The sequence below is a fragment of the Salmo salar genome, chromosome ssa21 (assembly GCF_905237065.1).
Source record: "Salmo salar chromosome ssa21, Ssal_v3.1, whole genome shotgun sequence".
Lineage (NCBI taxonomy): Eukaryota > Metazoa > Chordata > Actinopteri > Salmoniformes > Salmonidae > Salmo > Salmo salar.
This window is the reverse complement of record NC_059462.1, coordinates 19,082,907-19,097,861: the sequence shown is the minus strand read 5'-3', so window position 1 is coordinate 19,097,861 and position 14,955 is coordinate 19,082,907. Positions and strand designations below refer to the sequence as shown.

The following is a 14,955-nucleotide window of genomic DNA, read 5'->3' as shown; positions in this document are numbered from 1 at the left end:
TAATATTAAAACAATGTATACTACGGAGGGTTATACGTGTCATCCAAACTTGTCACAGTAACTGGACAAAAATCCAATATAAATAGAAAGGGCAAATGTCCATTCACCGTTATAATGCTCCCCAATAGGCCTATGCTTCACGAACATAATCGGAAACATTTTACAGATCATCTCGCATTCACACATCTCCAGAAGTTGCATTGCAAGCGCGCCACTGACGTTGTCACCATGAAACCAGGAAGGTGAATCATACTAAGGTTGGTTGTAATAAAATGAAACAAAAAACGAGCAGGTTTTTTTTTTTTACAACAACAACAATAAATGAATGTAAAATGTAATACAAATCGCCAGGAATACAATCGCCAGGATTTAAAAAAGACACACATTGCTGTTGAATTAGCCTTCGTTATGGTAGGCCTAAGGGAGGGCTTGGGTTTTTCCATTTTTCCAGGTTACAGATCACTTCTAAATACGAGGTTCACCGGTATTCATTCACCGAGGTACTCATCTCTCGTTTCACGGTGGGCATGGACACGTAGCCTACATCATTGATGGGGTTTTACGCACGTCCAAAACGTGACCTGCGTGGCTAAATAAAAAGAGAATGTCAGCTCACTGTTTCACTCCTCTCAAACATTATATTTCAACAAAGCTTTGGTGATTAAGATGTATTTCCAAGCGGTCTCAGGAGCCAAATCCTTTATCGACAGTTTTGACTAGCCTACTTCGCGATAACATTGGGCAGACAACAAAAGCCTTAATTGAGAGGAGTGAAGGCTACTATATGCTTGGTTTTAAAATCAAATAAAACAAAATAGGGGGAAAAAAATAGTTTTTTATATGTCTAAATATGAAGTATACAGCCACCAAAAGCACATTGGGCTACTCTTGTTCCATGCGCATATGGGCAGTGCGCGGCACGGCTGGATATGCTGCGTTTCTGCTGTCAAAACCCATGCCATAACCAACTGCGTTACTGCTAAAACCAGCTTTTGGTTGGTCTTACATATCCCCATCCGCGCTGCCTGAAATCAGCACTTTGGATACTGTTTTTAAGGACACACCTCAAATATTTCCATCCGCCCATCTGAGCTGATATAAAAGAGGTAAACTGCCGAAGTTAGCGTTAGGGTTAGAAAATGTCAGTCTGACAGTTTTTACCTGACGAAATTGCAAACTAATGTGCGTTTGAGACTAGCGCCGCCTTAACGTCAGCCAAAAATAGAGCCCTACATGTTGCCACTCCACACAGGTTCATAAAAATTGTGCATTTCCTTGCGCAAATCTTGATAAAGATCTAACACACACACGCATGCATACACAGAGATAGAGGACAGTGAATGTGTCCAAACAACATAGACAGGATTCTGAAAATTCCGTTTTTGATATGGCTGGACAAAGCCGATTTACTGTTTAACGGCCCTTTTCTTCTTCATAAAAATGAGGCGAGGAAGCAAAAAAAAATAAATCCCCCCCAAATAAAATGGACTCCCAAGTGAGTTTTTCATAAATAGTGGAGAAGGAATACATTTGTACTTTACCACATTGTCCTTCCCATCTGTGCAAGCTTTAGGCCTAATGTGGGCTTCAAGATTTATATTATTCCAAGCAGAAACCTATGCTAGGAAATCTTTCCTGTGTTATTTTGAAAAAGGATGCAGATGATGGTACAATTTTACTTGATATAATCATGTGAAATGAAACAGAATGGGCAGTAAGCCTATATCTTGTGACAGTTTCTTTATTCTGAACATATCTCTGATAAACATCAATAACAGCATTATTAACATATATAATAGAATACAATATCAAAAGTTTTTTTTTTCTAATGAAAGAAATTGACCAAACGTATAATCAGTTCATTACTATACATGTATAGCCTAACTATGCTTTAATTAAATATGAATACAATACAAATATTTAAAAGGCCTATCATAGACCACACTTTATAGGAGAAATAGGCTACTAAAGATGGCCAATCATTCAAGTTAGGTCTTTCAAACAGTGCTGGACTTGGGCAGGAACTCACCAGCACCTCAAATTTTCCACTGCTTGAGCTCCTGTTCCTCTTATAGAATATTAGCTCAAAAGTATTGTGGAGCTCCTGCACCTAAATATAAACAGTACCAGCACCCAAAATGAGTACTGGCACCTATTTCAGTCTAAGTCAAGCACCGCTATCAAATGAGTGCAATTCAACACCTATCTACAGGATAAAAAGGTAATTCCATGTGATACAGGCTATCTAGGGCAATATAGTAGAATATGTATGCTTTTCTATTTCAAGAATGAATAACAATAAATAATTGTAATCAAATAAAAATATTATAAATGAACGAGTTCATGACCTATTAGCCTATAGCCTGCAATAAAATAGTAATACAAATATGAATAGGCCTATCATAGACTAGGCCTTTACTTTGAAGAAAGAGGGAGAATCATTCAAGTAAGGTCTGTCAAATGAATGTAGCATTGGAAAAAGTACATTTCAAATCCGGCCATAAAGTAAACTATAGCATAATCTAAATAAAACAACTGATATTCAACATGTGCAATTAGAAGCATAAATCAATTCCAGAGCAAGCTTTACTAAATTCAAGGTCATAAGGCCAATATAGTCAATTCACTGCATCCTCCTTCGATTGCCTCATCCGACTGCCAGGAAAAGCCTTGCTGAGGAATGCCCTGATCTCTGGCCAGTCGTTTGGTTCGATGATGACGTTGTTTCGGGTATTAATTGCTTCTAATAGGTAAAAACATTATGCGTTAACCGTGCATTTAACCGACTGTTTACGAGTGACGCCCCACCACGTTAAACCTGGACACATAGTAGGAGTTTGTCTCCTCAACTATGCTGGCATGCGAGAGAAAATTAACATCTGCACATACAGGTCCCGACCGTTTGTGCGTCAGTGTCCAATCAGAGGCCCGAACACTACAAGCGCGTGATCTGAGGTGGTTTGGTCTGATTCTCTCGCCACCAGTTTGGGAAATCCTCAAGGGACACAAAAAACGACATCTTTTTATAAAAGTGAAGCGGGGGGCGAAAAGTGAAGCGGCGCACCCTTTAAACAGTAAATCAAGTGTGTCTGGCATATGCACAATCCATCAAAAAGTGAATAGATTTTTGTTGCATTATCAATGACATTAGGTTATTCATTTTAACCACGATTTGTATATGAATATTATACAATATGCTATTGAGGGTTTCCTATTCTATAGACAACATAACTATCTATCTCTTCCCGGTTAGGCCTACAGGGCAGGGTGTAGGTTGATGATGAAACAGGCTGACATAACGGTTGATTGACAGTTATACCTTCTGAATTCTGCCATCCACGTCCAGGTAGATTACTCGGTACGCCGAAGAAGCTGATCCCATCTCTCTCCACCCCTCAAGCCTCTCTCGCCGCTGCCGAGGAGTCGGATTGCGGGCTATAGGCTACCACTCCGTTCCGTGCCCGAATTGGAAAACCCCGAGAGCCGTCGGTCCGTCTCTGAATGGGCAAATGAAGTTAGCGTTTCAACATCTCTCTCTCTCTCTGGAGCACCTAGCTATCTCTCATCTCATAAACCCCCTCCCTCAGCCTCTCTCAATGAGCCGCACGCAGACAAACACACGCACACTGGGAAAACTGAAGAGCAGGGATCATCGTACGCTTTTCTCTTATCGCCATAGTTACCGGGGCTCCTCAAGGACGCGTGAGTGGGGTAGTTTGCCTGCCCACACAGCCCCCCAGACCGCAGTCTGTTCGCGATGTTCATTCCCTTTTACGAACAAACGAGGCTATATTCTATTGATGTGGCTATTCAAATCATATATAGTCTCTAAAAACGGTATTTTTGGTCAAAGCACACGAGAAGAAAGGAACCGACGAAAGAAAACCAAAAAGCAGACAGCAAGCGCCGTGAAAAAGAAATGTTTCACATTTAATTTAGTTTCTTGCATGGGCGCCCACGCGCGTCCCTTGATGACATATTAATCAAGCCTTGTAGGCTCGAGTCAGCTCAGGGGTTTTGTGATGCTTTGCGTGGGAGAGGAAACATGGGCAATCAAAACATACTAATACTTTCAATAACACTCGTCATTGAATGTAGGGTATAATCCGGCATAATTACGTTTCGGTTTATTATGAGAACCTACCAGTCCCAATAACTGATTGTTCATTTTTTTAAAAGACTTTCAGAGAATAATAATTCATATTTGATTTGGCCCGCAGTACTTTTCAGAAACAAAGAGAGATTGCGTGTGTGTGCCTGCCTGTGTCACTGAGTGGAGGACTAGCTTTCAGAAGTGTACATTTTGTTTGACACCTGCCACCTCCAGCTGGGAGACTTGAGACCACTCAGCCTCCTAACTGGAACACATTTAGCCTGGTGAACAAAACAATTCAACATTATGCTTAGAAACCAAGACAGATCTTTTGTTTAGAAGCTTCCAGAGAATTCAGCAACACAGCCACTCCCTTTTTATTTATCTACCAAGATGTCTTCAGAAATGGACAATTGTCACCAAGACCGTGTACTTATGAGTCAGGTAAGAATCAGACAAGTAACTGAACAAAGCAACTGCCTGACCAATGAACAAACACCAAAAGGTACACAGTATTTCAAGTACTACCACTTAAGCAGTGCGATAATGATTCAGGTTCCACCAAGAAATGCTCCATCACCACAAAGAACAATGACATGTTACTGGATGGGGTCCCTTCCATTTCAATTCAGTTAAATACAGGCGGTGAATTGGAATAAACCACAGCACCGGGCATGTGCCAGAATAAAAGTTCATAAGAATATAGATTACTTTTTCATGAAGGTACATATGCTACCTTTCTTCACTCATTTGGCACATTAAACTCAGAGGTAGGAAGTATTAGTCACAGGGACACCTTTAAAAATGTTCACAAAGGCAGAATGAATGTGAGCATTTTAAGGTTTGGGATGATGGCATTTTCTACACATACTAAAAGAACATCACAGTTTAACATTGCACTGCATAAATAACTGACTGGGAAATGGTTGATCCTCCTCGGAGATGGTATGCAGAATTTCATACTCAAACACAAAATGTTACATTCATAGAATTCAAGTCCCAAAACATAACAAACCGCACCATAATTTGCTGATCATATAGGAACACAAAATATCAGTACCTTCATATACTTCCTAAACAGAGAAAATACATAGACCACCAGAAAACAGAAAAAAATATATTTTTTCCATATAAATTACTGTGCATTTCCCCACAATCTTTGGTTACATAAGGCTGAAGTGGGCCCAATATGCTCTAGAAGTAAAACAAAACAAAAAAAGTGGTATGTGCTCAGAGGGACTGGATGGCTTGGTTGGTTGCTTATTATACTCCGCTACTGAATCTTCATCGACTTTCATTCGGTTCCAATAGGTGCTGCTGCTACACATTAGTTCACGTCAGCTACTGCTGAATGGACGGTGAAACAGCCAAGCTGGCAGTGACAACAGACCTTTAGAAAGAAGTGTCTGTCTATGTCTCTTTGTGAACATTGTCTAGCTCTTGGGCTCAGTTTTTCAAAAACGATCAGATAGGATTAAAAGGCATATTCATAGAACAGACAAATCATTGACTTAAAATCCAGATCACTTGTGAAAACTGGGCCCTGGTTTATAGGGATTGGGTTAAGGTTGAGAGGTTAAGGTTGTCAGGCAGGGTGGGTTCAGGTCATCTCAGTTAAAAGATCCGGTCCAGGGTAGTGGTATAGGATGCAGTGTGTCTGTGCTGAGAGAGGGCCACAGTCTTTTCACTTCTCGGTCTAGAGTTAGTGCAAAGTGCTTAGTGCTCCTTCATCCTACAAGACGGAAACAGAAAAACAGACTTTGATCCTTAAACAAAAATCTGCATAAAAACAATGTGCAGTTTCCCACCAGAGATGTGTTTCCATCAAATTGATAAAAAGGCTGTGCGTGATGACCTAGTGCACATATAAATACATTTTGCGGTTAAATTCTGATGTACCCAATATTTTTTATTTTTTTAAAGTTAAATGGGTTTCCATTGCATTTTCAACTCCGTCCCCCCCCCCCAAAAAAATGCTACGTTATATAGCGAGTGTGCCCACTGGTATTGGCACGTGCGCTCTAGCCAACAGCTCACAGTTAGGCTACAGCGCAAGAATAGCCTACATGATGAGATGATTATGGACAAAAGAGTAATCATTTTTATTTGTCAAACAGCAGCCAAGCGTCGAGAAATGGTGGTGGAAATGCCTTTATGCGCAAATATTGATATAATAATCATCATATGGAAGTAAACTTGGAGTCACGCGATGTGTGGTCCTCCCACTACGACTCATGAAACCATGCAGTTTATTAGGCTTTAGACTAAATAAGTTATGGGGAACTTAACAGGGTGATGAAAGTGCAGTGATCTTGAAGGTCCTTTCCAATACATAACCGAGGGTCTTATTCTGGTGGCATTATGATCGATGCTTGACTGCCGTTGAACAAATAAGAAATTCTCGCTATTATCCATAATAATATCATCATGTAGACATGCCTATCCGTAGTCTACCCGCACTGTATCTGTGATCTGTTGGCTAAAGTGCACGTGCCAAAACCAGAGTAGTCACATTGCTTTAGAAGGCTACATTTTGCAACAAAATGAAAATCGGTTGAAAATGCGATAGAAACACATTGACCTTTAGATTTTTATTTGGTACATGAAAACATAAGCGACAAAGTAGTGTGCACTACGTCGTCAGGCACAGATTGTTTTTACCCACAACAAGTCTGTTTGGTAGAAACACCACTGGTGGGAAAATGCGCATATTTTCTTTATGTGGATTTTAGAATATTCGCATGAAAGTCTGTTGCCAATTGGATGGAAACCTAGCTAGTGACTATGATTTATTTATTTGCACAAAAAAATAGTCAAAAGGCACCTCCCTCTTTCAAAATGTTTATAGAAAAAACAACATGTATCATGATGTTTAAGACTAAGAAAAAAATGAATAAAGATTTACAAAAAATAAAAAAATAAAAACTGTCACCATCAGATTTTAGGCAGAGTCATTGTATAGATGTCCAGTAGATATTTTTCTATTTATATTTGAAGGAGTTGAAGCTGTTGCAGTGCTTGAGGTGGTCCAGGAGACTGTTCCAATAAAGAACAACCTTTAAGTGATGGAACATTGACCTAATCTTGTATGGAAGGAGGGATATGGAGATTGGTTGCAGTTCTTGTAGAATAATGAACCCCAGTATTGAATTTGAATAGCATTTGAAAAGAAACAAGGTGTAGATTAATTTGGAATTGGAATACAAACAGACTTGGCTGATATACATTTTGAGGATTTGAAGGCGATGAAAGAGTGGAGAGGAACTGGCACGACTGTCTGAGTTGCATTCCTCACAAAATGTTTTTGGAGAATGAAGATGTTATTGGGGTTGCTTTTATAAGTACTGACCCAGCATATATTGCAATATGAGATAAATGGATAAAGTAAGGTGTAGTACAGATTCCAAATATTTTTTGGGGGGGGAAGAGAGGTTGTATTCATCTGATGACACCAATACCTTTCACAATTTATTTGGAGTTAATTTTGTGATACGTTTCTGACTGTCTTTATCAGACAAAAAGATGTTGTCATCAGCAAACATAACAAAGACAATGAAAAATCAAATAAAAGTCATTAACATAGATCATAGAACATAGACATTAACATAGACCATCAACATAGAACATGATCAGTGGCATCAGTTATCATAACAAAGCCTAGATACCACCATACTACAACAAGTCGAATATAAACAAGTCACTTACTCTACAGTGGTGCTGCCAGAACGAGGTTTAACCACGTTACCAGAGGTCAGCTCCTTCGTCACCAGCCGCAGCAACAGCTACAGAGGAAACACATCCACACACAAAGCCACATTCTATAAGATCCACACACAAAATAAGACAAACATTAACAAGCATCAGCACCTACCAGCAGTGCAAGGAAGTCAGCTGCCATCAGCATGTAGAAGACCTGATCCCAGCCCTGTGACGACAACACTCCTGCCAGAAGGGGGCCTATTGCTGCACCTGAGAAGAACAGATCACAGGACAGTGTGTAAGTCACAGAGCTAGACCTATGCTAAATTCTAAAGCAACCCCTGGTCATTAGCTATCCCCTCATGGAGCTAATTTATCACATAGGATCTACTGGTATGGATGGAGGTGAGAGACTGACCTACTGATCCTGTGCCGTCAATGATGGCCGTGACAGTAGAAAGGGCCCTGGCGTTGCCCTTGAGGCTCTTGTGTGTTCCCTAGGTTCAAAGGTCAAAACAGAGAGGGACAGGATACGAGGTCAGAGACAGCCGCCCCCCCCCCCCACACACACAGGAAATACTGAGATAGCATGGCTGATCTAAAAGGTTAGAAAGACAAAACTGTACTAGGGAGGATTATATAAGGGTAAAGCAACAGTGAGAAAGACTCACTCACTACACACTTACCAGATCAGCAGCCACTGCTGTTGTAATAAGGGCATATGGCCCATTCACAAGTCCTCCACACACCAGTAGCATACCTATGAAGAAAATGGCCCATCACAACATTATCCACTTGATCATAGCTCTGTTCACTTGTGCGTTATTGACAGTCAGAATAGCACAAATGGGCTCAGGAGCGGGATTCATGAAGTCAGTCCACAATCCCTCTCACAAGAGCAACACAAACTGGACTTAGTAATATAAATTGATCCTTACCGATGGTCGGTCCCAGTCCAAACTCGCTGATCATGGAGAAGCCATAAAGCTGAAATACAGAACAAAAACGTAAAAAAAAATATGTCCTATAAGATTAATGATGCACGCTTATGTTTAGCCCTTGAGATGGCCAACGGTCCTCTGAAGCTCAGTGATCTTCTGTAGCTCAGTTGGTAGAGCATGGTTCTTGCAACACCAGGATAGTTGGTTTGATTCTCAGAAACGGAGAAAGAGAGAGAAAGAAATAGAAACAAATGGAGCCACACAGGGAAAGAGACTCACTATAGGAGCAGCCAGCAGCAGCATCACTGCACAGGTGGTGGCTCTCTTTCCCAGCTTATCAGATATGACCCCAGCCAATATTCCCCCTACACACAGAGAAAGACATGAGATTAGCACAACAATCAAGATAAAATGTGTGGTTCGCGGGTAGTTCAATTCCAATGATGAATTAGGAAATCCTAACGTCATTCATGCGTTTTTGCAAATCAAATCTCTGACAACACACACAGGAGGATACAAATATCCAGATCATAAAGTTATTTGGTTCGTAGAAAGATTCATCCAAAAGGATCAGAACTAAAAGGGAACATACCCACAATTCCTCCAACGTCAAATAGAGTGGAGAGATCTCCGGCCTTCTTGGCATCTAGGTGAGCTGAGAGACAGGTCTATTATCTTCACACACCCTCTGGCAAACTAAACAAGTGACACAGGACACTAACAAAAACAACCAGCAAAGCATAGGCATCTTCTCACAGTGGTTCCCAAACTGCTGGATGGGGGCCCCGAGTGAAAACGTTTGGGAACCTCTGTCCTAACGGGTAGAGCTGGTTTGACCACAGATTATCAAGACATACAGTGCATTCGGAAAGTATTCAGACCTCTTGACTTTTTCAACATTTTGTTATGCTCCAGAGTGGCGCAGTGGTCTAAGACACTGCATCTCAGTGCACGACGCGTCACTGCAGTACCTGGTTCGAATACAGGCTGCATCACATGTGATTGGGAGTCCCATAGGGCGTTGCACAACTGGCCCAGCGTCGCCGGGGTAGGCCATCGTTTTAAACAATCATTTTTTTAACTGACTTACCTAGTTAAATAAAATAAATAAATATTTTAATATGGATAAAATTTTACAAAAGAATCTGAACCTACACACAATACCCCATAATGACAAAGCAAAAACAGGTTTTTAGAAATGTTTGCATCAAAAACAGAAATACTTTATTTACAAAAGCATTCAGACCTTCTGCTATGAGACTCAAAATGGAGCTCAAGTGCATCCTGTTTCCATTGATCATCCTTGAGATGTTTCTACAACTTAATTGGAGCTAACCTGTGGTAATTTCAATTGATTGGACATGAATTGGGAAGGCACACACAGTTGACCGTGCATATCAGAGCAAAAACCAAGCAATGAGGTCGAAGGAATTGTCCGTTGAGCTCCGAGACAGGATTATGTCGAGGCACAGATCTGGGGAAGGGTACCAAAACATTTCTGTAGCATTGAAGGTCCCCAAAAACACAGTGGCCTCCATCCTTCTTAAAAATGGAAGAAGCTTGGAACCACGAAGACTCTTGCTAGAGCTGGCCGTCCGGCCAAACTGAGCAATCGGGGTAGAAGGGCCTTGGTCAGAGAGGTGACCAAGAATTCGATGGTCACTGACAGAGATCCTCTGTGGAGATGGGAGAACCTTCCAGAAGGACAACCATCTCTGCAGCACTCCACCAATCAGGCCTCTATGGTAGCGGGGCCAGACAGAAGCCACTCCTCAGTAAAAGGCACATGACAGCCTGCTTGGAGTTAGCCAAAAGACAACTAAAGACTCTCAGACCATGAGAAACAAGATTCTCTGGTCTGATGAAACCAAGATTGAACTTTTTGGCCTCAATGCCAAGCATCATGTCAGGAAGAAACCTGGCACCATCCCTACGGTGAAGCATGGTGGTGGCAGCATCATGCTGTGGGAATGTTTTTTTTAGCGGTAGAGACTAGTCAGGATCGAGGCAAAGATGAACGGAGCAAAGTACAGAGAGATCCTTAATGAAAACCTGCTCCAGAGCGCTCAGGTCCTGAGACTGGGGCGAAGGTTCACCTTCCAAAAAGGACAACGACCCTAAGCACACAGCCAAGACAACGCAGGAGTGGCTTCGGGACAAGTCTCAATGTCCTTGAGTGGCCCAGCCATAGACCGGACTTGAACCTGATCGAACATCTATGGAGAGACCTGAAAATAGCTGGCAGCGATGCTCCCCATCCAACCTGACAGAGCTTGAGAGGATCTGCAGAGAAGAATGGGAGAAACTCCCCAAATACAGATGTGCCAAGCTTGTAGCTTCATACCCAAGAAGACTTGAGGCTGTACTCGATGCCAAAGGTGCTGAGTAAAGGGTTTGAATACTGATGTAAATGTGATATCAGTTTTGTATTTGTAATACATTTGCAAAAATGTGTAAAAACCTGATTTGGTTGTCATTATGGGGAATTGTGTGTTGATTAATGAGAAAAAAAAGTTGAATCCATTTTAGAATAAGGCTGTAACGTAACAAAATGTGGAAAAAGTCTTTGGGGTCTGAATACTTTACGAATGCACTGTAAATGTCAGATTGCAGATAGATACAGTATGTCTCAGACATTTTACATTTACATTTACATTTTAGTCATTTAGCAGACGCTCTTATCCAGAGCGACTTACAAATTGGTGCATTCACCTATAATATCCAGTGGAACAACCACTTTACAATAGTGCATCTAAATATTTTAAGGGTGGGGGTTAGAAGGATTACTTTATCCTATCCCAGGTATTCCTTGAAGAGGTGGGGTTTCAGGTGTCTCCGGAAGGTGGTGATTGACTCCGCTGTCCTGGCGTCGTGAGGGAGCTTGTTCCACCATTGGGGTGCCAGAGCAGCGAACAGTTTGACTGGGCTGAGCGGGAACTGTGCTTCCTCAGAGGTAGGGAGGCGAGCAGGCCAGAGGTGGATGAACGGAGTGCCCTTGTTTGGGTGTAGGGCCTGATCAGAGCCTGAAGGTACGGAGGTGCCGTTCCCCTCACAGCTCCGTAGGCAAGCACCATGGTCTTGTAGCAGATGCGAGCTTCGACTGGAAGCCAGTGGAGAGAGCGGAGGAGCGGGGTGACGTGAGAGAACTTGGGAAGGTTGAACACCAGACGGGCTGCGGCGTTCTGGATGAGTTGTAGGGGTTTAATGGCACAGGCAGGGAGCCCAGCCAACAGCGAGTTGCAGTAATCCAGACAAAGACTAGCAGGTAGCGGGCAAAGAATGAATGGCCTGACACTTACAGAGCTCTCCACAATGTCCTGGATTCATGTACTGTATACTTGACCAAACAGTCCGAGTTCCTATACGGATGTAGCAGTGGGTGTAGTGTAATGTAGTGGTTCTCAACTGGTTTTGCCTTGGGACCCAAATTGAACCAGGTTCTCAGTCGCGACCCAATATTCGTATGACAATACGTTTGGGGCAAAATGCAATCTGGAAAACCATTTTTAATGCTATATTGACAGTAAATATTGACAAGGGAACAACAACCACACCATTTAATTGTCAATTATTCCATATTACTTATATTCTTGATGAAGAATGTTGGCAACTCACTTATTTGAGACCAAACTCGGCTAAAAGGTGCTACTTAAAGATATAAACTCAGCAAAAAAAAGAAATGTCCCTTGTTCAGGACCCTGTCTTTCAAAGATGACTAGTAAAAATCCAAATAACTCCACAGATCTTCATTGTAAAGGGTTTAAACACTGTTTCCCATGCTTGTTCAATGAACCATAAACAATTAATGAACATGCACCTGTGGAACGGTCATTAAGACACTAACAGCTTACAGACGGTAGGCAATTAAGGTCACAGTTATGAAAACTTAGGCCACGAAAGAGGTCTTTCTACTGACTCTGAAAAACACCAAAATAAAGATGCCCAGGGTCCCTGCTCATCTGCGTGGACGTGCCTTAGGCATGCTGCAAGGAGGCATGAGGACTGTAGATGTGGGCAGGGCAATAAATTGCAATGTCCGTACTGTGAAACGCCTAAGACAGCGCTACAGGTAGACAGGACGGACAGCTGATCGTCCTCGCAGTGGCAGACCACGTGTAACAACACCTGCACAGGATCGGTACAGCCGAACAACTCCCCAAGTTAAACCAGGAACGCACAATCCCTCCATCAGTGCTCAGATTGTCCGCAATAGGCTGAGCGAGGCTGGACTGAGGGCTTGTAGGCCTGTTGTAAGGCAGGTCCTCACCAGACATCACCGGTAACAACATCGCCTATGGGCACAAACCCACCGTCGCTGGACCAGACAGGACTGGCAAAACGCGGTTTTGTCTCAGAGGTGATGGTCGGATTCGCGTTTATCGACAAAGGAATGAGCGTTACACCGAGGCCTGTACTCTTGAGTGGGATCGATTTTCGAGGTGGAGGGTCTGTCATGGTCTGGGACAGTGTGCCACAGCATCATCGGACTGAGCTTGTTGTCATTGCAGGCAATCTCAAAGCTGTGTGTTACAGGCAAGACATCCTCTTCACTCATGTGGTACCCTTCCTGCAGGCTCATCCTGACATGACCCTCCAGCATGACAATGCCGCCAGCCATACTGCTCGTTCTGTGCGTGATTTCCTGCAAGACAGGAATGTCAGTGTTCTGCCATGGCCACCAAAGATCCCAGATCTCAATCCCATTGAGTACGTCTGGGACCTGTTGGATCAGAGGGTGAGTGCTAGGGCCATTCCCCCCAGAAATGTCTGGGAACTTGCAGGTGCCTTGGTGGAAGAGTGGGGTAACATCTCACAGCAAGAACGGGCAAATCTGGTGCAGTCCATGAGGAGGAGATGCACCGCAGTACTTAAAACTTGTTATGGATAGGGGGCAGTATTTTCACGGCCGGATAAAAAAACCTACCCGATTTAATCTGGTTATTACTCCTGCCCAGAAACTAGAATATGCATATAATTAGTAGCTTTGGATAGAAAACACTCCAAAGTTTCTAAAACTGTTTGAATGGTGTCTGTGAGTATAACAGAACTCAAATGGCAGGCCAAAACCTGAGAAGATTCTGTACAGGAAGTACCCCGTCTGACCATTTCTTGGCCTTCTTTGTCATCTCTATCCAAAACAAAGGATCTCTGCTGTAACGTGACACTTTCTACGGCTCCCATAGGCTCTCAGAAGGCGCCAGAACGTTGAATGATGACTCTGCTGTCCATGGCTGAAAAACAGTAGTGCATTTGGTAAGTGGTCGATCTGAGAACAATGAGACGGGCACGCGCCACGTGAAGAGTCCATTTTAGATTTTGAGTCTTTGAACGGAAAGGACGTCTCCCGGTCGGAATATTATCGCTTTTTTACGAGAAAAATTGCATAAAAATTGATTTTAAACAGCGTTTGACATGCTTCGAAGTACGGTAATGGAATATTTTGCATTTTTTTGTCACGATACGCGTCCGCGCGTCACCCTTCGGATAGTGTCTTGAACGCAAGAACAAAACGCCGCTATTTGGATATAACGATGGATTATTTGGAACCAAACCAACATTTGTTGTTGAAGTAGAAGTCCTGGGAGTGCATTCTGACGAAGAACAGCAAAGGTAATCCAATTTTTCTTATAGTAAATCTGAGTTTGGTGAGGGCCAAACTTGGTGGGTGTCAAATTAGCTAGCCCGTGATGGCGAGCTATCTACTCAGAATATTGCAAAATGTGCTTTCACCGAAAAGCTATTTTAAAAATCGGACACCGCGATTGCATAAAGGAGTTCTGTATCTATAATTCTTAAAATAACTATGTTTTTTGTGAACGTTTATCGTGAGTAATTTAGTAAATTCACCGGAAGTGTTCGGTGGGAATGCTAGTTCTGAACGTCACATGCCAATGTAAAAAGCTGGTTTTTGATATAAATATGTACTTGATTGAACAAAACATGTATGTATTGTATAACATAATGTCCTAGGAGTGTCATCTGATGAAGATCATCAAAGGTTAGTGCTGCATTTAGCTGTGGTTTTGGTTTTTGTGACATTATATGCTAGCTTGAAAAATGGGTGTCTGATTATTTCTGGCTGGGTAGTCTGCTGACATAATCTAATGTTTTGCTTTCGTTGTAAAGCCTTTTTGAAATCGGACAGTGTGGTTAGATAAAGGAGAGTCTTGTCTTTAAAATGGTGTAAAATAGTCATATGTTTGAAAAATTGAAGTTTTCGGA

The 14,955-nt window shown here is 42.2% G+C and overlaps 2 protein-coding genes across 9 annotated transcripts in view; both read right to left on the bottom strand.

Moving 5' to 3' along the window:
- Window positions 1-3,548, bottom strand: part of LOC106581900 (high affinity cGMP-specific 3',5'-cyclic phosphodiesterase 9A) — a 35,979-nt gene extending 32,431 nt beyond the window's left edge. For 4 of the 6 annotated variants that reach the window (XM_045704508.1, XM_045704507.1, XM_045704510.1 and 1 more), the window contains exon 1: window positions 3,320-3,548. In XM_045704508.1, coding sequence (XP_045560464.1) covers window positions 3,320-3,382 — 63 coding nt within the window. In that variant the 5' untranslated portion in view covers window positions 3,383-3,548. The remainder of the gene's footprint in view (window positions 1-3,319) is intronic. The other 2 variants (XM_045704509.1, XM_014164342.2) reach the window with 1 other exon arrangement.
- The window catches only part of LOC106581899 (glucose-6-phosphate exchanger SLC37A1), a 42,964-nt gene continuing 29,734 nt past the window's right edge, over window positions 1,726-14,955 (bottom strand). For 2 of the 3 annotated variants that reach the window (XM_045704515.1, XM_014164338.2), the window contains exons 13-20: window positions 9,326-9,388; window positions 9,013-9,098; window positions 8,731-8,779; window positions 8,479-8,552; window positions 8,211-8,289; window positions 7,965-8,062; window positions 7,799-7,875; window positions 1,726-3,497 (exon numbers count right to left, since the gene is read on the bottom strand). In XM_045704515.1, coding sequence (XP_045560471.1) covers window positions 3,443-3,497; window positions 7,799-7,875; window positions 7,965-8,062; window positions 8,211-8,289; window positions 8,479-8,552; window positions 8,731-8,779; window positions 9,013-9,098; window positions 9,326-9,388 — 581 coding nt within the window. In that variant the 3' untranslated portion in view covers window positions 1,726-3,442. Of the gene's footprint in view, window positions 3,498-4,427; window positions 5,826-7,798; window positions 7,876-7,964; window positions 8,063-8,210; window positions 8,290-8,478; window positions 8,553-8,730; window positions 8,780-9,012; window positions 9,099-9,325; window positions 9,389-14,955 lie in introns of those variants that run through there. The other variant, XM_045704516.1, reaches the window with a different exon arrangement.